This window comes from Melanaphis sacchari, unplaced genomic scaffold, assembly GCF_002803265.2.
Source record: "Melanaphis sacchari strain LSU unplaced genomic scaffold, SCAv2.0 Contig7_pilon_pilon, whole genome shotgun sequence".
NCBI lineage: Eukaryota > Metazoa > Arthropoda > Insecta > Hemiptera > Aphididae > Melanaphis > Melanaphis sacchari.
The window spans coordinates 5826603-5853495 of NW_020271560.1; the positions used below are offsets into that span (position 1 = coordinate 5826603).

The 26893-nt window shown below is 26.7% G+C and overlaps 1 protein-coding gene across 3 annotated transcripts in view; it reads left to right on the forward strand.

Annotated features, from left to right (window-relative positions):
• The window catches only part of LOC112601862 (facilitated trehalose transporter Tret1-like), a 43980-nt gene extending 20829 nt beyond the window's left edge, over window positions 1-23151 (forward strand). For 2 of the 3 annotated variants that reach the window (XM_025349692.1, XM_025349693.1), the window contains exons 2-7: window positions 8107-8453; window positions 18251-18600; window positions 20385-20663; window positions 21260-21568; window positions 22188-22296; window positions 22513-22817. In XM_025349692.1, the coding sequence (XP_025205477.1) occupies window positions 8107-8453; window positions 18251-18600; window positions 20385-20663; window positions 21260-21568; window positions 22188-22296; window positions 22513-22817 (1699 nt within the window). Of the gene's footprint in view, window positions 1-8106; window positions 8454-18250; window positions 18601-20384; window positions 20664-21259; window positions 21569-22187; window positions 22297-22512 lie in introns of all 3 variants that reach the window. The other variant, XM_025349691.1, reaches the window with a different exon arrangement.
• The last annotated feature ends 3742 nt before the right edge of the window (window positions 23152-26893 follow it).

A 26893-nucleotide genomic window follows, 5' to 3' on the forward strand; every position in this document is an offset into this window, starting at 1 on the left:
ATGGTATAATTATTGTTGTTCAGTTTCTGAACTAATGTAATTCACACAATCGCATTTCATTTGAGTCAATTGTATTGAAGTTTAGAATTCACTATACATCCATAGACATAGGTATATAACATATTTACATATATATATATTTATACACACAACTGACATTGAATTGAATTAAAAATTGCCAAGATCCTATTCGCATTTATAAATAATTCACCACATTGAGATAAGACAAATCTTAATTCATAGTTGTATACCTCCGTATATTATATTATTTATAATGGTAAACGGATCACGTGCATCGAATTTTAAATTCATTTTGTAATTATTAATTATGCTACGTGGTTACAAGTTATAGTTATATATATATATATATATATATATATATTTATAATACGGTATAGATACATAGTCGTTAAAATAAAATCAATGAACCTCAATTTTATTGTATTCTAGTAGGTATATTATATGCCTTTTAACACTAATTATTTTATGGTATTTTTATTATAAACTTAAACATTTGTTTTAGTTTGTTTGTGGTTTAAAATATTGTATGATTTTATTTGATGAAATAATTGTAGTAATAAATGTTCATGATCTGATAACTTCACAATAATGTTAGGGCATTTAATATTCATATTATTAAGAAGTACCTATATTATATTTTACATTTCAACTAAATAAATAATAAAAATAATGTAACTTTTTAAATTTTAATTGTTTTCAAACGTTTCATATAGCTTTAAAATATATATTTTCATAAATTTTAGAATATCAAAAAAGAAATATTTATAATATATTTATAAAAAAATATATAAATAATATATAATAATATATAATAAATAATATTAAATATAATATTATAATATTATATATAATTTTATATTATATATAATAATATATTTATATTTATTTATATATTTATATATTTATTTATTTATTTATATTTTTTATATTTATTTTTACCATTTATCTTGATATAATTAATGTATAATTTTATTTCTAAATTTTGCTCAATAAGCTTTGATTTACTTCATAAATAGTTATAAAATATTACACAATTGTAGTTAGTAAAGTAAGTCCTAAATATTAAATAAATCAAAAAAATATAAATCTTATAAATTAATATAAAACATATACGTAAAGAAATATATAGGTATATATATATATATTATATATATATTTTTGTAAGAAGCATTTATCACCTATATTATAATATTATAGAGGGTATATTTTTACCAATATTTTGATTTTTGTCCTATTTTTATAATAAAAAATTTTACATGTTGTTTTAATGTTAAATGTTTAATATATTTTGCCTAAATGTATACATATTCGTAATATGAACGTTTTTAAAATTCTCTGTTTTTTATAATGGTAAATAGTTTAGATAAGAGAATGATAACAATGATGTAGTTGATATATTTTCGAGAAGCTTATAAGTTTTAATTTTATTATTTATCTTACATTTTTCTATCATATTCAAATATATAATCATCAAAAAATATTATCGTGTTTTAATACGTCATACAAATGTAATATAAAGGGTTGTTGTTTTTATCATATTTTACTACTGGTATTGAATGATAAGAGGTAATATAATTTCAAGTGATGGTAAATATTTGAATTTTTTATTGTATATTGCATTAAATGCAATTTATTGATTTTTGTATATTATATAACATAAAAAAAGGAACTTTAAAGTATTTGTTTTTAGATTATAAGCGAAGAGATTAATGTATTGGTTTTACATAATGAGTGGAGGGTTGTGAAATAAGACATTTTTTAATATAGAAAATGTTTCAATATTAAACTTTTAGAGTGATTTTTAATAGAAAATTAGATCTATAGACTATAGTTGGTAGTCTTACAGAATTGGATATTCAACGAAAAATAATAGTTTTAATAATTCCAAAAATATAAATCATGTAGAAAACTTAGGAATTTTCGCTATTATATGTTTATTATCATATACTATACAAAACGACATTTTAAAAATTTTACAAGATTAATTTTCAGTTATTAATATTACGAACATAAACAGTTCTACGGTGCATTAGTTTTGGCTTATAACAACTGTAACTTGAAATAATATTAGATTAATTACTATACAGTACTTAATACTGTATTACTGATAGAAAAATAAATTACAAATAGCAATATTAATACATAATAAAATATAGGATGACAGACCGTCTCACTAAAAATAGTTTTTTCGTATTTTGTGATTTATCCTTGAATTTGAATTTAACACATATATTATTATAGTGAACTACTCAATGACAAGGTGCAATAGACACCTACAATACAGCAGAGTGACTTACTAGTTAACATACATCGATTTAATATTTTTAGTCCTTCTGTATACATTAAAGATTATGTTTAATGTATAAGGTTATATACTTATTTAGAATTTCTTTAAGAGGACGCTACACCCGCATGTGTTGTCTCTCATCTCTGTCTTACAAACAGACAACTTAGAAAATTGTATGTTCTGAATAATCCATTTAAATCTGTTATGATTTTACAATTTTAAAACGCTTATAACTAGATTTATGACTAAAATATAATAAAAAAACTTATGATATTCACTGGACAATATTCTTACTTATAACCTGTCAGATCACTCTAATATTTAATATAACAAAGTTAAATGAATTATTCAGAACGTATAATTTACCATGTTATTTGTTTGCAAGACCTGGTAAATACATGTGGGTGTTAGTTTTTCATTTCATCAGATTCATAATAAAAACTATTTAAAGAGACTCGCTTGTAGGGCTGTATAATTATTTATTCTTAACTGATCTTTATTACTGATATTATAATCGATACTTTTTATACTAATAACCGATTTGTAGAGATACTTATGCAACATTTAGTTAAATATCAATCTCATAAATCTTTGCATTAATTTTTTATAGATATTGATCCGATATGCTAAAACCACTATACATATGATCTTGCGCACGTTAAATCGTTTCTTTAAATGTGTCTGACCGTTGTCAGTAGTTTTTGATTAGGCTTGAAAGACATTTTAAGCGTCACATCAGAAAATTACCTGTTCAAACTATCTTAATATTTTTGAAGAGTTTTCAAAAAACTAAAGTATGATAATAAATAATTAATGCAATAAAACCGATACACTTACTTTGGGTGCTCAGAATTTATATAAATTCAAAACCCATATTAATCTATTTAGCATACAATAATATATTGATTATTTTATTATTCTTTTATGTTAGAAATTCAAATGAGTTGTAATTTATCGAAAATAGTATACTAATTAATTCATATATGTTTTAATATATACGAAAAATAGAAATACTAATAAAGTAGTCCAATGCTATGTAAAAATGCATTTTTATGAATAGTTTTTGACGACGACAAACATAGTGGGAATGTTTTACCTGTATACACACATTATCTTATTTTACAATCTTCTATAGTAAATTTCTTGCAATCAGTATTCTTTAATAATTATTAAGTACATAAATTGCCTAATATGATGTTATGCATTGAATCTGCGGTATCTTTAATATATATAAAAAAAAATAAACTAATGATAATTTACAATATTGTTATCGATAGTAAATATTTAAATAAGTTGGAAAAAATAAAGTTTTATAATAACTGTGTTAATGTAAACTTACGTGTAATAAATGAATAATAAAACCATTTTAGTCGTTATTGAAATGAAATTTTAATCTCTGTACATAATATTTGTTGAGCAATAGTATTATTAAATCTTATTAGTTACTAATTAATTGGTGAATTTGTGTATTACAGACACATTTTATAGATATTCCCGAAAAATCCATGTGTAATAGATGTAGTATTTTGATCTGAACGACGAAGATTTGGTACAGTTTCGTTTTATGTCTGAATATGATGTCATCAGAGATATGTGGTCAAGCGACGACCTTTCGAGAGTTCGATTATACCTATGTTACGTCTTGACAATGACGTTTCCAACAGTTCCACAATACTAACTACTACGTCATTACTCATTAGTTATTGTGCTTAAAATAAAGTATGTTCGAAACTGGAAAAGCAATTTTTCTTAATCACTCATTGAAAACCACGAATGATGTACAGGAATTGTTTTGAACGCATCAAAAAAAGTTGATAAAACTTCGAACGGTCTGGAATTCGGAATTTTCTTAGTAAATTTACACGGTAAACAAGTAATGCATGTCGCTTACTGTGACATAACGGTCTACTAATTATTGTAATTAAAACGTGTAATTCCACACAGTTTATATTGTTATTCCAACAACCACTATAGTTATATAACGATAAAGCGATCAAACCGTGATATAAATATAAATAGCAATATAACGCAGTTAAAACACACTGGATAGGAATACGTGCAAAACATTTGCGTTGGGCTTTTCTGTCAGTGTTGTTTTATTGCGATCTTCGACCTGCCGACTCTGTACTCGTGTTAAAGATATAATATAGTCAATCTACCAAAACATGTATCAGAGATTCACGGTATTCCACGCTGACGGTGGCCTCGCGCACTTAACCTGTCCAGTGCATGTGCAATATCGCATTGCAATCATTAACGTCGTCCATTACGATTTACAAGTTCCATAACCGTAGCCCGTAGGACACTACGACGACGTAGATAATGCAGTTTACATGACATGTGTAACATAATATGTGTGTTGTTAGCGTCATGGTTTTCCGGTATCCGTGCAAACGCGTATAATGTTAGTAATAATAATAATAATAATGATAAGATGTACATTGCGCGGTGATGGTCGTTTGGCGAGTACCAAATATTGTTTCAACTGCTTCAAATCTGGAAAGACAAACTTGTAGTGTTCCCTTAAATCGACACATCATATGTATTTTGTATGTCATTTACACAAAAAATAGATATTTGCGTGTACGTAGTATTTTAATTGTGTTGTATGTACTATCGTTTAATTTTCAGAAGTGACAACTGACAAGTATTGAAGCACCAAAATTCGATATTGTCTTGATTTCGTACTTTTCAAGTCAATGAATAATATTCCTATTTATAAGCCAGCACTATTAATTTAGTGTGAAGTATGATCATCGGATTATACATTTATACGTTTATCGATTTATGTTCGTATCTTTAAAGTTTGAAACTCTCGTATACTATTTGGTGTTTCAATACTTCGGCATTCTGTAGTTTTAAAAATATATCATTAAACGATAAAAAAAAAATTTTCTACACAAATTTTGGTCAGAAACATTTGTATTACTTGTATACTTTGAAAAATAGAATACGATAAAAGCCAAACGAAATAACGACGGCGACGTAGATGTGAACCTAGCTTTAAAATCGTAATATACCCTAATCGTGAATGTGTCGGTAACAGTGATATTTTAGAGTTTGTTAGAACTATGTATAAATTAGCAAATTAGAAAACACGTCGCATGTGAGAACAATAATAAACAATATACCTGTGTGTTTCTGTATTTATTTTATTACTCATGTATTATGATGTTCATTCTTTACATTTTCAAATATTTGGGCGGTTAAAAGTCATATTAATATACTACTCTAGTACCATAACTTGCGAGTCATGGACATATTTAAAGATCAACGGCGATAGAAAATCAAAAAATTCTATGTATGTATTGAATCAAAAAAAAAAACTTTTTCCCATCAAAAATAGTAAAAATGAATACAGTAATAGTTTTTTTTTAAATACTCGTGCAATTATAACCTTATGAATTAATCTGACGTCTTCGCGAAGCGTTCTTAAGTTAAAGACATCTGAACCGTGTCGTATACTCCGACATAATTATTAAAACACAATAAAAATACTTTTTTCAGTGTTATAAACTTATTTGGAGAATATAAATATTTTTAAACTTTAGATTTTCTGTTTAAAAATAATCCTATAGATACTTATATTTTAATAGAAATAGTATGGTATGATGTTTTACATTTAAGTGTAAATTTACTTAAAAATATATTTATTTTTGTTTCTTAAGTTATTTTAGCATGTAATATTTAATTTTTTCATATTTAAAGTTTACTCATCTTTATAACGGCGCGTTTATTACTTGTGTGTAAATATGTCTTATAAATTATTGTTGTTTGTAAAACATTTAATTTATATACAAATATAGTGTTTTCATCATCATCGATGATATTTTGTGGGTATAATATATTATAGTATTTATATATTTTATCACTGTTTCATTGTTCACAAAACAAATAGCAAGGCTCCGAAGTGCGTTGGCATGGAATTTTACTAAACTTCATATAACATTTATTTATAGTGTATGTGATGTGTGTATACCAAGTGCATATACGTGACATGTGTTGTGCTATCATGTATATAAATAGTATATACAATATATATATATACGATTAATTGATTAAGTGTGTTGCTGTGTATAATAATATAGGTATATGTAATAATAAGTCTACTTCGAAAATCTAATCAAATTAGCTCCCTCTGCAATTTTTTAAATAATGAAATCTGGAAAACCGTTCTGCTCTATATTAGGTTCAGAGAGTATTTCTTCAGACACACCGTTTTTGATCATGTAGTAGTGATTTATTTTTAAAATCAAATTTAATACATCCATTATATTGATTAATGACTTAAATTTTTAAGGATATTTCATAATTTATTTATATTGATATAAATGATTTAGTAGATCGCTCTTATGTTTTCCATTAATATTGCATACCTACATATTTTAACTTTTGTAAATATTCAATTCTATAATATTTAAATATTTTTGAACTTTTATTTTATATTATAGAAATTACTACATAATAACGTTAAGGCAAAAAAAAAAAAAAAAATTAAGTCCTTAAGCCCGTTGAATAATATTTATAACTACCTATAAAAAAACAACTGAAACCGTTATTTTTCTTTTTTTCGATTTCATCAACATTTGAACTTCAAATGTATGTAGAAAAAAATTGTATGTATGATTTTTTAGTATTTTAAGTTGATGTAATAATAAATTATGAAAAATGTTCTATTATATATGTAAGTTTTTTTAGAAAAAAATATAACCAACATTTTATTGAAATAACTAAGTAAAGTTAAAAATTTCAAATGTTTTTATGAATAGCTTATAAAGAACTAAAATATTTTAAGAATTATACTATTTAAAAAATATTTACCTAAATATTTGTTGAAAATGTACGGTTATTCACTTATGAATTAGATTTAAAAAAAATACTATATCTTCAAAAACTAGCGATTTTTTTAAAAATTTTACTGGAGAATTTTTTATTTTACTTTCCAAAGTAGAACTAAATATTCACTAAAAACCACCCTCATAGTTAAAGGTTATAGAATTTTTAAATGCTCCAATAGGACAAAAAAAAAACATCATGTAAACCAATATATTTATTTTTGATAAAAATCATGAATCGTATTTTTAGACATTATTGTATGGTTTAAAAAATAAAAAAAACAAATTTTATTAGTTAAGTTGTAATTTATTTTAGATAGCTTAAATCTTGAGGTTTTTTTTCGATTTTATAAATTTGCTTGATATGAAATTTTTGCGCGTCATTAGTACTCAGTATTGAAGTACTATAAATTCATTTATGCAATAAATTTATTTTATGCATTTATGTTAAAAGATATAACGTAGGTATGTACATGAACTTAACTCCAATAAACTATAATTACTCTGCCTTTTTATATACGTAATATCAAGTGTTTTGTTTTTATTAGAGCCTATATATACAAGTTGGTTAAAAAAAATACGAAATGCGAATTAACAATCATTTAATCTTAGTAATTTTTGTAATTTTTGTAATTTCTCAAATATGGAATATTAATTAGGTAGTAATTACCATACACAGTTTGCTGAATAGTTAATTTATTCGTAGTCATTTTGACTCACGATTTTCAACTTTAAACATTTTGAAAATTATTTGAATTACTTATTGAAAATCTTAAGGATTTATACTTGCACCTCTTGTTTATTTGTAGATTAAAAATCGTAGTTGTGCCTCATTTTTTGAATTTTTAACGGAATACCATTGAATTACTCCATGTTACACATTACAATATGATATTTTATCGTACAAAATCACGATCTTGTATATTATAGTATTATTAATATATTATTGTTGCTGTATTATAGGAAACCGCCGAAACCGCAACCCCAGCAGACACACCGGTTGAATCTGAGTGGTGGTGGTGGTCCCCCCCGGAGGAAGACGTCTGGTTACGCGCGGCCGCAGTTCACCAGTCCTATGGAGTTAGAGACGCTAATGGAGGAAGGGGCTTTGCCCGGGCCAGGTAGCCGAGAAGGCGAAGCGCTGACGGTGGACGACGGCACTCGTGCATCGCTCTCCAACGGGGACAAAGCTCCGCTTAGCCATCAGTCACTACAACCACAACAAGAAGAACTCAACTCGTCCGCTGCCATGAAATCGAATTCCGATCGTCCGCACAGCTCGCTCAACCTTTACCTGGCAGCATGCACGGGTAAGTGCTATAATATATAATATTTATAACGATTTAATGATATGTACATGTGATTTAAAAAATAAAAATAAAATATTAATCCTATATACGTTGAGGGCCGGGTTTATAATTATTTTTGATGTTGTTATTTTTACGGGTTCTTCGGCAGATCTCTTGATTTTTAAAAATAAATTTCTCTCTCAACACTTCAATTCTAAAGGTCCATCTGTTTTTAAGTTTTTTTGCAGTGACTGACTTACACTCAATAGACGTTGGGTTGGGTTGAAATATTTAAAATAAATATAAGTATATTCGATGTTTAGATTTGCTTTTTTAAAATTAAGTTATTTATAGCTGATACGAGGTTTCTATTATGGAATTTTATTCCGTTTTATCGCGGTTCTAAATGTTTTTACGCGTATGGTTCTAGTGAAAATGTTCTATATACTGCAACAAATAATATTTTTATAGTCAGAATAACAAATGACTTTTATCGTTCTACTAAAAAAGTTTATCGGTAACTAAAAATAAAAAATGTTATGACAATGAAGTGACATTTTTATTTTTATTTCTTGTACTTACAATTTACATTCTATTTGAAGTCAATAAATATTATTAGTTCTCGAGATTTTTCCTATCAATTGAATAAATAATTAAGAACAAGAATAACTTGTTAAAAGTAGATTTGTTTTTATGAGCAATTCAAACAATGGATTTGAACACAAATAACTTGTTAAGGAAATATATCAATACTTAAGGTTAAGAATATATAGAAATGTTTGTGTTCCAAAGTATGTTTTCGTGAATTATTCATCTCTTTTATAACGCAGTATTATAACATTTTTTTTGTTGATAAAATGAAAGAAAAAATAATCTGTAGCATTTAATTAATTAACCCTAAAGATTTTTGAAATCTGTTTTTTTTTTTTTAATCCGTAACTATACTGTATAAGTATGATATTGTGTTCATGTAAAGGTAAAACAAAATACTCGATGCGGAACGTTTCTGGTCGGATCATTACTTCAAACATATACAAAACGAATTGGTTTCTCAATATAAACGGTCAACTTTCTTTTTGTTCGTTTTCAAATTATTTTGTTTTATTTTTCAGAAAAAAAAATAAAAAATATAAATAAATGTTTTATGTTTTGCTTCTATTAATTGAATTCAAGCAGTGGAAATAAGATAAGAGATTTTTTTTCAAATAAATTCCCACAACTCTAACTGACGCAGTTATTAGATGTAAAACTCAAAATTACATATTATAATGTAAATATATTGTTTAAATATTACAGTGATTAACAAACTTAAACATCGAACAGTGTGAGACAGACAGTATTTATATATTATTATAAATTATGCGTTTTGATTGAAAACATTTGTCTAAATTTATAGTCGTATATCATAGGGAATGGTATGCTCTGTAAAGAACATAGACTTGCATTTCATCGAATTAAATAGTATTTATTTCTAATGTTTTATATAATAGTAATAATAATAATAATAATATTGCCAACAGTTAAGTTATTATATTAGGAAAAAAAAATCTATTACATGGTTGTTCATGATGTCTTAAGTTTTTATAAATCTGTGGAACAACACTGTTTTAAAATGCAAATGTTAGGTTAAATTTTAATTTGATTCTATTTTTTGACTAAAATTGTTGTACTGTAGTTATTTAATCGAAACATTCGATGGCATGTTTACGTTTAAGAAATTTAGACATTTATTGCTTACGTCGACTAATTTCAAATAGATTTTTTTTTCTACTTAATCGTTTATATTTAAAAAAGTTAATGTTTTTTATGTAATTCAGCGAAAATATAATTGTTTAAATTTATTTTAGAATTATCAATTATTATGACGTACGTGATTGATCGCAGCTCACTACGTGATTAGTTACTCATCGTATACTTTACTGTTTCTGTATACTTTTAATTTTATCTGTGAGTTACCCAAAATAGTCTTATACATTATTTAAATATTTAGTAAAAAAAAAAATATTTAAGTATTAATACAAATATTTTAAAATAGTATTTATAGATACTTTTAAATTTTTTACATAACATTTTATTTCACCTTTTAAATCAACCATCTGAATTACATTTTTTTAGAATTTTTATGTTTTGCTTTAAATTTATGAGGCATTTAAGCCGATCATTTAGAGTTTAACTATAAAATACTCATCTTGTAAGATTGTTTAAATTATCGTTTAAGTATAATAGTCATCAAAACGACTATGTTGCCATAAACCTATCCACATTATGGTTATTCAATTATTTTTAAAAATATACCATTTTATACTAAACATATAAAATAATACTTTTAGCCGATTGATGATATTTTTTGTGAATATAGATTCTGATTTAAATTCACGCATACAATTATCATTGATTTTTTGATTTTTAACGTGATTAAATTAAAAATAGGAAATATATAAACTAAAAAGAAAAAAATATTTAATTTAAAATATAGATGCTTTTTTCAAAAGTATTTAAAATACGTACTTGTGTACTATTTGAATGGTTTTATTAAATTACTTTTAATTAAGTATTTTACAAAATTGTACAACAATAAAAATGGAAATGCAGGCAACGTGATTAGATAAATACATATAAAAATTGTATACAATTATCATTATCACCGCAGCATTTACGCGCTATAACGACAAACGTGAATCTGATTTTTACACATTATAGTGTTACAGACTATACAGTAGGTTATAGTCTATATATTGTACTTGTAGACTATATGTTATACGATGTGTATTATTATATTTGTTCAACCCTGTTGTGTATATTATCTATAATATTATATTTTATTTAAAAATATTACCTAACCATCGATATGCGTAGTATGGCATGCGGTATTTCAAAATATTAAGGTGTATAGTATAGGCTTATATAGGTATATATAAAAAATAAAACACATTTTATTATTTTAATGCTTGGATAACTCCACGTTGGATCGGCTGATAGAAATGATTCGTTTTGTATAATGTATGTGTAGGTAGGTAGGCCTAACTTGTTGTTTTTATCTTCGTAATTTATTACTTTACCAGTTTTTCAAAACGAAACAGGAAATGTACGACAACCGAAAGATATATATATATATACAATGCATTTTCTAAAACGAAAATATGCCTATATATACTACAGGACGACGTCTACCAAGGTGTAGTTTTTATTTTTGAATTTAGTGGGGAGTGCCGGCTGAACATAGGATTATATGTCTGTATCAGAATATATAAAAAAATCTGATCTTGCTGGGTCACAAAGAGCGTCGAGTAAATAAAAAAAGAAATCGTAAAATTCTATTCCTTGTCCTTTGTATTATATTATTATATACGTCTTACTGGACCTTCCAAAATAAAAACAAGATTATCTGTTCGTTTAGACTTAATGTTTTCTATATACTTACAAGTTACAACATATTCTTATTGATACAATATACTTAAACTTTATAGACATAGGCATCTATAATTTATAGCACAAGTCGTATAATTAGTAAAACGTCCATGAATTTATTAATTTCGTTTATATTATTTATAAGATATAATTAAAAACGCTTTGAATTATTAAATTGTTATATTACTCAAGCATATATATTTTAATTTGGTAACTCAACGTCATTAAAACTATGTTTAACTGAAGATAATACATATTCATAGTAATTTTAATTCATAATGTACAATTGTATACATACATAACGATAATATTATTATTGTTAATAGTAAATCAAAAAACTAAAAGTTTCATTGTTATTTTTTAGTATTTGATATACTAACACTATATTTTATTAAATATTTATATTCACTCGTATTTTATTACAAGCATTACTTATAGCTTTAGTTCAATTTTGTTTTTAATACACTACTGACAGAAATTAGAATATAATATGCGTTTGAAAATGTTGTTCTATCATAAAATAATATACCAACCTATTTTTGATATCATAACTATTTTTGTTAAATTTCTTTATTTTACTTCGAGTACTATTTTATATTTTACGGTAATACGTTATCAAGCTAAACAATGATGTTGTCATAAAATTATCATTATATGAAAACAAATAGTTGCTGAGTTCGAATTTTCTGAGTAAAAATTAAAAAATAATAAATATATATTACATTAACACAATTTTTTTTTTATTTATTTTTTTTTTTTGTGAATTTTATGCTTAAATACTAATAATATTTGGTAGTAAACGACGTTATTTATTAATTTGATAATCCGTTGTTTTGTGTAATATGCATAGTACATTATATGTATTAAATCTCTCATCGGACAATATTCGTTAAAAACGTTATAACTTCTATCATCAGATTTTTTCTTTTTAAATATATTGATCTTGTTTGATGAAAAAAAAAAAAATCATATCAATAAATTATCTTACGATTTCTATATCAATCAAGTAAAATGTTATTAATACCAATGTAATTATCCATACACATATAGAAGTCAATTTTATGTAATTAAAATAATAATTGTGTGCCGATAAATTATGATAAGTTTACAATTTAATTATAGTTAGTATTATAGTACTTATTTAAAATATAATATCACAATTTGTTGATGTAAACCATTAAATAAAATAAATTTTAAATAAATTTTGCACACATTGTATGCACGAGATACGAGTTATAATATTTATATTCATATATTGATTTGTGTATCAAACAAAAATCAAAAATCAAACCTAACCTATGATTCTAGTTAATAATTACATGCCTTTACATCGTATTAAAATTGCTTTGTACTCCTATAATATACTATATGAACTTAGAGTTTATTATTATACCCATCATTTCAAATACAAATTTACAACTATAATTACGAATGCCATAACAAAGCTGCACCTGCTTACGTTTTTTTTTTTGGGCATCGTATTAAAGGGATTAGTATAATATATTTTATTATCATCTCATGGACATTTTATTATAAAAATTGTGTGTAATTAAATATGATTATTGTTCTAATAGATTTAATACGTCATAATACATCATAATATAATATTACGATCATTATTAAAACGATATTATAATAAAATTAAACGTTTTTATTATGTAGAATTTAAATTAGTTTATTAGTACCTACTGTAAAATTTATTTAGGTAAACTATAACATATATAATAATTAAAAAAATATATTATGCCTAATAGAATACAAATAAATGTGTTTTATATTATCGAGTGATTGAAATAATCTGTTTTAGGCACATTTATACGCGGTTTAACCGCATAATTTAATAATACAAATATGATTGTTTCATACATATTTTATCTCTAAACGTTGAAGCAATTTTTTTTTTTTTTTTTTGTTATAACTATAAAATATGAATATAGATACATATATAATAGCAAGACAACATGCATTTTATCTAAAATATGCTAAAGTATGCTACGCAAATAAAAAAAAAATAAATATCCAAAGGGGATACAACGTATTTACTAAATACAGATACAGTGATATAATATTATATCTTATCATATTTATTATTATAATTATTTACAGTTATTATATAGTTTTTTTTCCAACAGGAGACAATATGTATTAAGATGATCGTTGTGTTAAATTATACATCTATAAAATTATTGACACTTTCCAAATAGAATCTATAGACATTTTAGATTTCTGGATATAGCGTAAGACTATAATAATTATAAAATGTGTAACTCGGTGTATTCAAATTGAGTTTTTCCACTCAAAAAAAAAAAAAAAATTATACAATTTGGAAACTGTTTGATTTTAGTTCCGAGTTTGTCTGAATTAAGTCTCGAATTTTATAATGATATATATATATTAGTTGGGTCGCGAACTCGTGACTTATCAGACATGCGTAATACGTATCGCACAATTGCATATAGGTGTGGGTACTGGGTAATATATTATATTTTTAAACATTAATTCCTATTGCTTGTAATACAAGTATATAACAAGTATACATCACTACAATTCTGCTAAATGATTAGTGTTGTGTTATACACCCATACAGATGGAGATTAATTCTAAAAATATGAATATGTCAAGTAAACAAAATAAAACTTTGATATTAAAAATAATTTTAAGTTTCATTCTTTTAAGTTACTTTAAAACAAATTTGAAATATGGAGATGTACAAATAGTTGCCAACCAAGTTTTCTATAAAATGAGTTAAATTTTTGTTACTAAAATATATACGAGTAAATACTTTCTAAGTTTTTTTTACACCTTCAGATAACAAAAAAAATATTATTTTTGAGAATTTCAATTTGAATTCATGACTTTAAAAAAAAAAAAAAATGTTCAAAAATACTTAAGTGCAAAAAAAAAACTGTTATTTTAAATGAAGTAAAAAAAAAAAAAAATAAATAAATAATAGATAAAAACAAACACTTTTAAGTTTTAATCATACCTACATTTATAATAAAAGTATAGGCAGAGGTAAGTCAGTAGAAGCATAAATGAGATGGAAAATTTTTTTATTGGAACAGTTCAGCTAGTTAACACTTATAATAACTTATACGGGGGAATCAATTATTATATTCAGTTTTTTTTCACGGAGCTTAAATGTTAGATATCATGAATTTTTTTACGGGGACTAAATTTTTAAAGTATTTTTTTTTTTTGTCATAACACTCAATTAGTATGTTTTTTTAGTTTAAGGGATTCAATTTGGATGTAGCCGTATAACTATTACCATTGTTATGGGGTTTTATCGAACTCATTATTGTTATTATATAGACACTGAGTAGTGAATATGTTATGCAAGTAACACAAAAAAAATACTTTGTTAGTATGAGGAAACTCACTACACTAAAACTACGGTACGTTTAAAATGCGATATTGTGTTCGTGATAGTATATAATATCATTGACGATTATTTGGGGTGTTGTTTTTAAAGTTATATATGCGATCGCAGAACATGTCGTGATTGATTGTGAGAGAAAAATAAAGAGTGAGGGAGAAATGGAGAAATGATTTCTTGTTCGTCAGCCAAATTATTTTAATAATATTTGTTTTGTTACACTTAGGAGTTTTATCGCAAAAGACATTTAAATGATTATTTACATCATCTGACATCCGAGTATCACTATAGTACCAACTTTAAAATATTCCAAGATCTTCAGCATAAAGTTATCACTGCATATATTATAATGCATTCAAGTATAAAACGACGAATATTGCACTTTCGGATAGATGCCAATTTTTAGATTTAAAATATTAATATTAAACAGATAATATCTCGTAGTTTAATACTGTAATCCACTTGTAATAGCTAATTATTTAATATTTCGGTTGAAACAAAAATACGCTTAAAGCACTATATAGTAACATAATATTTTTAGTTAAATAAATAAATATAAGCAATACTATTATTTTGTCGTTGAGGAACGTAAAATATAACGTTCTTGAAAAAACCCGTCAACATCCCAATTTCGTTATCCGAATACGTGATGATAGATCGAAACCGTTCACTAATAAACACTTTTACAGGCTACGAGAATGTAAATTAAAATAGATAAATTATTGCTGTTGAAAATTTATTTCACTATCAAGCTATATCCACAAGACTAGACGATATGAATTTTGGTATACCCGGTACTATATAGTGGCCTTTATTTAGTTGATGTGATTTTGTCATTGGTTTGTAATTAAATATGAGGCATGATTAGTTATTAAGGTGAAAAGGAATGTCGTTGACAATCTTTGCTAAATGTTGATATACAGTAAACTGTACACGTTACAAAAAAAAAAAAAAAAAAATATAATAAAAATAATTAATTAAATATAACAAGGTTGGGTAAAAAAAAAATGAATTCTATTAAACGCCGACAGTTAGTACAAAAGATTTATATCGTTTCCTACTAAGCATTTTGTCAGGAAGGGTATGTATTATATTATAGAGATCACTGACTTCAAGGGGTTTGGTGTATTTATTTCATGAATTCATTAACTTCAGGGAATTTTTGGAAGTTGTCTAGAAATTGTGATACTTATAAGTATGTAATAAAACAAAATACAAACAATTTTTTTCTTTAATGTATTTTAATAAGAAATTCATAATTTGTGATATATTTAAATTTCAATATTATTATAACATAATATATATTATGTCATCTGAAACCTTAAATATTTTTGCTGATATTAAATATATTACAAATATATGTGGCATTTAAATATCATTACCTTATTTATTATTATATTATTTATATTATATATCATTACATTTCTAACATGAAATTAAACTTGTTCATAAACTTTCATTTATATTATTTTTAGACTTAAGTTATTACTTACCAAATCTGTAAGATTAATTTTATACTCAGGTGATTTAGCTAACCTCACTTAGTTTATTCCTTACCCGTCCATAATTTTTATACTTATTAGATTATAGCTATTATAATTATATTTTATTATAGTACCAACTTATTTTTGATTGTATATAATATATTATTGATATGTAGTGTTTATACTTAGAATATTTCAACAATGAACATTTAAGTATTAATTATTATTGTGATTTGATTTTCGTTGATAAAATAGCGTCAACTATTACGGACTCGTTTTTTCTAAACATTAAAAATGTCTATTCTTTGTATTTTCTAAAATATTTTCTTGAACTGTAAAAAACCCTACCAAAAAAATAAAAATTTATCAAGTAACCATCTTTGATATTTTCTCATACGTAAATATACCACTGAACAACATATATGTATATGTCACTTATCAGTCATCGTTAAGTTGATTTGTTTTCCCCAGATTAGACTTATAGGGAACGCAATCGGTATTCATGCAAAATAGTTGGATTAGATATCATCACTAAAAAGTTTCCGATAGGGTTGATATCTGTAATATTACCATAATCGTACCAGATTTTCAACGAAAACAAAATTATATTGAATATCAATATAATACTCGTAGATGCTAAAAATTTATATTTTATAAAAAAAAAAATATAATGTTGAATCGTGATACAAATTATTATAATTAGGACAGTAAAAAAAAAAATATAATAATACAATTTAGCAACCACGTATATTAAATTTAATATTTATAGCTGTTAATTTGATTTTGTTTATAGAAAAACATTGTAATATTAATTGAAAGTTTATATAATATAGTTGTTTGTAAATATACGCATTTCTTCAGAGATTCGAATACGTAATTATTATTGTTGTGGTTGTGGCGTGAACGAAATGACTCGTACAAACGTAGTTTGTGCTTAAACAATGAAATAACCATTCATCGACAGCAGCAGTTATTGTATGATGTGTAATATCGCACTAGTCTTTAATTAATATCAATGCATATAGTTTTTAACCTATAAGGCTGCAACTGAGTACAGTTTAACCCCAAGATGCTAACAAATCCAACCTTTTTTAAACCTTATTCATAACTCATGTCACAACGTATTATTAATTATTTTATAATCATATCATACATAGTCTCGAACGATACGAATGTATGAAGTTTGTAGTTAGTCTTAAGTTTAACGAATCTATCGTCATTTAATCGTTTTTGAAACCCATTTCACGTAATAATTATGATGCGGGCTCGGAAATTAGTTTAATATAAATGCACTTGAATGTGTATGAATGTTCATAATGAATCAACATTGAAATAATTTTAGATTTATTTATTGCCTGGAATGAAGTTATTCGTGACAAATTTGAAATATATATTTAGGCTTAACCTACATTACTCATTATGTTTACATAAAAACGATAAGTATTATGTATATGGAATGTGCTCAATAAGACGATAAGCTTGCGATTATAATAATTTACCAAGATATACCGTATATTTAATATCGTATTCGTACCTTGTGTTTGCAGTGAACATGGGCGCGCTAGCTGCCGGCTGTGCACTCACGTGGTCTTCGCCAACCCTGGTGAAGCTTCAAAACGGTGAAACCGGCATTAAAATCACAAGCGATGAATGCTCCTGGGTGGGCTCACTAGTGACTCTGGGAGCGGCCATCGGACCTATACTCGCTGGAGCCCTGCTGGATCGTTTAGGTCGTAAGAACACTATACTTTTGAGCATGATACTGTCGGCGATCTCGTGGATCATCATCGGCGCAATTTCCAACCTCATAGCGCTGTACGTGGCTCGGGTGTTGGCGGGTATCGCTGTCGGTGTCATTTTTACCGCCGTACCAATGTACATCGCAGAAATAGCAGAGGTATATTAGTATATTACACGCACACATTATATATATATATATATATATATCACTTTTTTCGTGTTGCCTTGACGGTAGCGCCGAATGAATGTTAACCCGTCTTCTGCATTCAAAGCGGTTGAAACGTGCTAAAATCATCCACTCAGTTTATTTCTCTCTCAATAATAATAACTAAAACAATAACTTTCACATTAATGTTAAAGTATACATGATTTTTCGAATGATGTTAAAAAGTGTATTCACAATAACTCAAAATTGGTGTTATGATTTACGGTAATTATTATCTACATTAGTACATCTAGTGGGCATAAATTGTAGTCATGTATCTACGTAAGCATGATACAATTATTAATTGTATTCGATAAAGTACTAGGCACTATTAATTATTGATAGACAACTACGAGAAAACCTCTAACAACTAAATGAATTTAATCCAAAAAAAATTCTAGAGTGAAAAAGAGAAAATATCATCTATACCAGTGGTCAGCAACCTTTTTAGACTCTCGGGCCACATTTATAAATTAAAAAGAGTTCGCGGGCCAGACAAAAATTAAAATTTTATATTCCAACTTATTTACTTAGAAAAAAAAATAACTGTTTAAAACTTTAAAATAATAGATTAATAGAACATAAAAATTACAGTTTTTAATAATATTATTATAGTATAAAAGTATGAAAATTACAACTGCTTAATAGGCTTAATGTGATTTGAAAAACGCAATGTTACTGAATACAATCGAAAATTAAGATTATAACCCAAATACACTCGTCGTATCTACTCTATCTTATCGGTAACTGTCAAGGTACTATTATAAAATATGACTAATAGAAACGTTCAATTATATTTATACAATATAATTTTTTTTTAAATATGATATTCAATTAAATTTCATTGTTATAGAATTTAAAGCGGGCCGCCGGTTACCGGCCACTGATCTATACTATCATGTTTTTGTTTAAAATTATATATCATTAGTTTATAAAATAATAGATAAACTATTTATGACATACGTATATATAGGAATATAATTATTTTAGGTACTATACGTGTTTATAGGAAGTCGATAAAATACCTTAAAAGCAATTGGGTTAACATTTTTATTTTATTTGCAAGATTTTAAAAATTATTTTAAGATGTACATATAATTTTAAAAATGTTTTAAATATCAACCATATTTTACATTTATTTACACATTTTGTGTGTGTCATAAATTAAATTAATTGATTTTATTAATTTTCAAGTACAAAATTATTTTTAATAATAGATAATAAAATAATTATAAAAAATGAGAATTAACTTTATTTACGTAAATTTCAATTCAACATTATTTGTTTAATATTTTAAGTTTGAATGATATAAAATAAATAAATATTAACAGCTTATTTTGTGGTTATAGTGTACTTAAGTAATTTATTATTATTATATTTCCGTTCATATGGTTCATTTTTAAATCTATTTAATACTTAAAAACTGCAATTTAGAATCGTTCAGAATAGTAATAATTATACAAACCATGACATTGATCTATTAACCGGCATATCCGAACACATACTTTGCTGAATTAATTATTTCAATATGATTAAGGTAATATTTATCTTAGACATATCGCGGTAGTTGAAATTGCGAATCTCATTCGGCTGTTGTACATAATATTCATAAACACATAATAATTAATAATGTATTATAATATGGAATTACGGTTGATTAGCTATCCGTGAATGTCGCTGTGTATGTATAGTTTATAATATATATATAATGTTTATGACATCGTATTATTATTTAGATGCGTCTGAGGTCATCATTGGGTACACTGATGCAGTTCTTCTTGGTTGTCGGATTTTTGCTCGAATACATTGTCGGACCGTACACATCATATCTAACGCTAGCCATCGTGTCTCTGGCGACGCCCGTTCTGTGCTTCGGCATGTTCGTGTGGATGCCGGATTCGCCACAGTCACTGTTAATACGGCCTGGGGGAGAGCAGAAGGCCATGGAATCGTTGCGGTGGTTGCGCGGTAATCCACAAGAGACGGCTCTGATCAAAGAGCTCGAAGATATCAAGGTACAGACCTATACGTATATTAATCTTTCATCAAACACGTAATTTGACGGGTTTTAAGAGAAAAGCCTTTTTTTTTTTGAACTTTAAAAATCAAAACCAATTGCTTTGCAAAAAACTTAAACAATTTATGTCTTTTTGATATTTTTATTTTATACCAAATATTTTTTATTAGAAATTATAGTATACTGTATTTCTTATTTTTAATTTTATAATAAAATATACTGTAGTGTAATACTTATCATTAATTTATGTTTTTACTTGTTGATATGATGATATATTACTTTGTATACCATTAACTCAGAACATCACGAGTTTTCACTGTCTAATAATAGTTAATAATTTAGCCTTATCTCATAAAAGCAGTCCAAATGTTAAATTATATACTTAAAGAGTGTTATAATATAATTATTGATTACATTTATTCACTTAAAAAAAAAACCATCCAATAAAAAAAAAAACACCTTTAAAAAGTTTTAAAATAATAGATCTTATTAATTGTTTACACTTTCCAGATATTATGAACTTAATTAAAAAATACCAGAGAAATAATGATAATAAAATCAGTAATAGATAATAATCCGTCCTTTACATTGTAGAAATCCGTCGACGAGGCGAAGAAACAAAAGTCTAGTTTCGATGAACTATTTGCTAACAAGGGAAACATCAAGGCGGTGATTATATCCTGTGCCATGGTAGCATGGCAGCAGCTCAGCGGTATCAACGTGGTGTTGCTGTACAGTGAAATAATTTTTTTGAAAACCGGTGTCGATCTATCTGCCAGCGTGTCTACAATAATCGTCGGAACGGTGATGTTGTTCGCTGCTGCTGCGACGCCGACCTTAGCTAAGAAAACTACAATGAGAATGCTACTATACATTTCTGCAATCGGAATGGCAATTACCGACGTAAGTACTACATTATTTTAATACTTTGAAAACATTTCAATAACGGTATTACGTATAATTTATTATATAGGTACAAGTTAATTTTGTTATATAATATTCATTTAAACGCAAGTCGATCAACTTATTCACCCGCTTTTATTATTATTTCTTTTTGTGCACAGTTTTTGAAAATTTTTTCACTAATGGAATATCCCAGGAACCGTACGGGGAATACAATTTTGGGGGTATTTTTAATTTTTAAAAGATAGACGTTAATAATTATAGCAATACAATTACATAAAGAAAGATGCTCGGACATGGATCAGTTCATAATGTGAATGTAGTGTGGTAGGTGGTCATTTTAATAGATTTTGAATTTCCAATTTTTGTATAATTCTTCCTCTTTAAAAATATACTTAAATATCTATAATATTTACCATAACCATAAAAAAACTTCAAAATTTCTGTTGGGGAATTGACAAAACCTAACCTGTTTACGTTTTTGTAACATTTTATTAGAGATGTTGACTACAGGTTTACGTCAAAAATAATTACCCAGCAATAGATATATTATATATTTTTATAAAAATGTCCATAAAAATCGTTTTAACATATTTCTATTGTTGTGATATTATTATAGGGAGCGCTTGGCTTATTTTTCTATTTACAAAATTCAGGAAAGGATGTGAGTTCTATTGGATGGTTACCGGTTACAAGTTTGGTACTTTTCATCATCACTTATTGTCTCGGTACGTTATTTACATTTGTTTAAAACTATATAATATTCAATATGACTTAAGTCGAGAATTAAATATACTCAGTCCTGAGGATATTTTATTACCTAATATTAACTAGGCATACAGAGTTGTATGTATGATACTACTTAATAATTTAATATAACTATGTACTTTATGGACCTAGATGAACAAAATTGTGAACTGATTATACATTGAAATAATTTTCAGGTTTCGGTCCTCTACCATGGGCTATTATGGGAGAGATATTTCCGACCAATCTTAAGTCTGTGGCATCAGCTTTAACAGCCAGTTTTTGTTGGCTGCTGGGCTTCGTACTAACGAAGATGTTTGATATGGTGTGCAATGCTATTGGCATACACTTTGTATTTTGGTTTTTTGCCGTGTGCTGTATATTAGCACTGTTGTTTACGGCATTTTTATTGCCAGAAACCGAAGGCAAGACACTTCAAGAAATTCAGGACATACTGCACGGCAGAAACAAATCCGAAAACCTCAAAATGACCAGAGCATAATACATGATACAATTTTGTACAAAAGCGACTGATTATTTTTCATTTGATTAAAACTTGTTTAAATTGTCTACACGATATTTATATATATAAAACATAAATATATGTTGCAGATAACAGCCAATATATTAATTAGGTATCGTTAGTTTTAAAATCCGATTTTAAGTATATCTATATTCATACGATTCAATAATCATACTGTAAATTTTGTACTCAATATTTTTATTTTTCATTTTATTTTAGATAGTGAAGACCTTATTCATACATTATATGTTTATTATTTAATATTATTAATATTTAAAATAAATTTATCACACACAAGTAATTCCATCCGACACGATACACTGTTTTAGTTGGTACCTACTACCTACATATTAATCAGTCTACAATTAATTGTATGTGTGAAATAGATATTTATTTTGGCATGCTATTGAATAACATTATAACATGTATATCAACTATATGTAAATTTATTATTTTTTCATTTTTAAAATCAAAGATTAAAAATATTTTTGTAGCATTTGTTGAATATATAATTTTTTAAGTATTTATTGCATTTTAATAGTTTGAAAACAGACAAGTAGGTATTAAATAAATGAATTGTTGTAGGTCGAAAGAAAATCAAATAAAAATAAAAATAAACATCCACAGTTTACATGCATACGTTAATAATCAAGCATGAAAAATAGACCATTGATATTGTATAGTTGCTTATATATTTTATATCCAAGGGTTTTACCCGTAAAAAATTAAATTTATCATAAGTTACCTATATTTTTATACCTATACTAGTAGTATAATTTTACCATTGTAAAATGTTCAATCCAAACCTTATTTTTATTTTACTTCAATATATATTGGTAAACTTCCCTAAAATACACAATTAATAACTATTTTTAAGCAGTTAAAGATAGCTATATTTTAAATTTTTCTATTTTATCTGTAATCTGTATAATCACTCGTCGTGTGGTTATGTATCAAATTATATTGTACCTACCTAATATTAATCGCATACAATATGTGATTAATTATAAATCAGGTTATAATACTTAATTAGTGAATAAGATATTAAACAATTTAATGCTATCATGAATTATATTGCTGTTATAACTCAACGTCTCAACATATTTTAATATTTATACACATTAATATTTAAATCAAAATTTAAGAAAGTACTATGTAGTTACATGACATTAGGTTCATTAATTTATAAATCTTAATTTTGAGCAAACGATTTAAATATGTTTGATTTTACAATTAAACTATTGTAATATTAATAAAAAATAGGCCATAATTTAGTCATAGAAATTCAACTCTATATTATATTCCTTTTTTTTTTTTTTTAATATAGGTAGGTATATTAAAAATAATAATAATAATAAAATAAATAAATACGTGTTTAGTACTTTGAGTAAAACGTTAAGTTGTTGCTATGTATTTTATAGCACAAGTGTTAATAATAAATAGGCAATTAATTTTTTAGTAATTAAAAAATTAATTATTCAAATTAAAAATTTTCTACTGCAAGTAATGGAGTCCAACATTAAGAATAACAGTATAAGTATAGTAAACTTATAAGTTATAATATTAAGTAGTTACTACTTAGTACTAACTAGTAACAACTTTATAGTCTTAAGGACTTATAACGACAGTTAAATAGTCATTATTGAGCTAGGTAGTCCAGCAATTTAATAACAATAAGCAATTTTAAATAAAGTAAATTAAAAAATGGAATCACTGCCTTTTGTTCTACAAAATAGTTGTTTTAACCATCAATTATTCCAAAGCTTACAGTTCTCATAGTTTTCATGTTTACCAAAATAATAATAAATCGGTTATTAATAAATGAAATGAAATTATTGTTGATTTAATGAAATTTAAAAAAAGTTTTTTTATATACGAATATTTCAATAATTAGCATAGACTACTTTAAGTTGTATTCTGTATGATTTTCACATTTTATTATAATCTCATACACCTTAAACAAAATCGTGTAAAAATTATAATCAGCTTTAGTTCATGATATATAAATCGATAATATATAATTACAAGTTACAATCAGTTACAAACCTATAAGTTAAAAGTAACTGCAAATGTTAAAAACGTCCTTATAGACTATAGTACACTATATTATACAAAATAATAAGTCAAGATACGTTCAAAATCGTTATGATTTATAATTTATTACAAATTTTAAACACTGCAGGTTAAATACGCAGTACACAGGCTTATCCTGTCTCACTTTCGTATTTCCACCCTGGCTGTTTGTGGTCCGATCCTTGCTGGTGGTGGCATAATCGTGGAAATGGTTAGTGCAGGGTAAACCATGCTTTCGATATTGGTAATTAATAGATATATAGAATTTCCCGTTAGGAATGCCGTTGATCAGATGCGCGATCCGGCGGCCGAATGTTATTGTCAAATCTGAACTCTCCCAGACGATTTTCGTCAATGTATAAACTATAATTATTACCAAATTGTCATTGGTCCGTCCATTTTGCGTGATAGGTCGTTTCTTAGATTCTATTATTAAATTCCTCGAACATGCTCCAGGCCATGATGTAGCTCAAATCAATGATTAAAGCTCAAAGTGTCATAATTAACAAATTATGCCAGAAAGCTGATTCTCTGATTGAGCTGGGAAAATTAACCAAAAGTGATCAAGTCAAGGGAGGCATCACGGACATTATAGACGTAGTAGAGGAAGTGGCCAAAAACAGAAAGTTATTACTCCCGGCACTGAATGAAGCGTGCCAAATTGCATCCAAACTCCCACAACCAGCTAAATCCTTATCGGCAGAAAAGGCCACACAAAGAAGCACAAGTATGTTAGCACAGGGTTTAGGTCCAGTAACGACCGGCAATACTGAAGTTCTTAATTGCCTGGAAAAACAAGACGAGAAGATCGAGGCAATAATGGCGTGCATTGTTGCGATGCAGGAAAAAAGGATGCAAAACAAATTGCGGGGAGAACAACAAAGAAAACAATCACCAAAATAACCCAGAGACCCAAACCATGGATACTGGAGGAAGCGCTGTAACCAACAACAAAAGGGACAAATAATCAGTAGGAGAGGCAGCATAGACCGAAGTGGTCAAAAAGTCTAGGACGACTAAGAAATCGCCACACCAACGAGGCAACGAGACAAACAAGACTCTATATAATTAGCACTGAAGGCTCTTCGTACTCAGAAACATTGAAAAAGATCAAAGCTGATAAAAGAATTTAAGGCACGAGCTAGGCTATAAACGCGATATCCAAGACTAGACTAGAATATGTCCGCATAGAACTCTCTGCAGAAATACTAGTAACGCAGACAGCCTAAAAAACGCAGTCTCCCAAGCGACTGGCAACAAAAACGCCTGCAAGCTACTTTTGGATACGGCGAAAATTGTAATAAGAGATGTGGACGAAGAAGCTGCTGAAGAAGAAGTGATGCAGGCCATCCTACAGAGGAGACAATAGTCAGTAAACTTTTTCCAAAACACCAATTCGACAACAATACAAGCCGACACAAATGTCCCCCCCAGGAAGCAACAGAAACAGTAATAAAAATAGAAGAACTCGAAACCGCAACCGGATCACTAAAAAATAATACTGCCTCAGGACCAGATGGCATAACAAATGAGGTTTTCAAGTGTCTTACAAAATATCATCCGGAACTTCTACTGAAAACGTACAATAAATGCCTAACCGAAGGTCACTTCCCAGAAACGTGGAAAAAGGCTCGTCTAGTCCTCCTGAAGAAAAAGAACAAACCATTAGACGACCCATCTTCTTATAGACCACTATGTGATGCTAGACAACATGGGGAAATTATTCGAAAAAATACTCAACAATAGACTCCTAACATTCCTCGAGAATAACATAAGTCTAAATCAGAGATAATACGGATTCCACAAGGACAGATCTACCACAGACGCTACACAACCTCAGAAGCATAGTCGAAACAAATGACACGAGGAAATAATTTGGAGTTCTAACACTTAACATTCAAAATGCTTTCAACTCAGCGCGTGCAAAAAAAGTCAATACTAACACACCTATGCCGCATCATAGGTAGCTATCTCGAGAACCG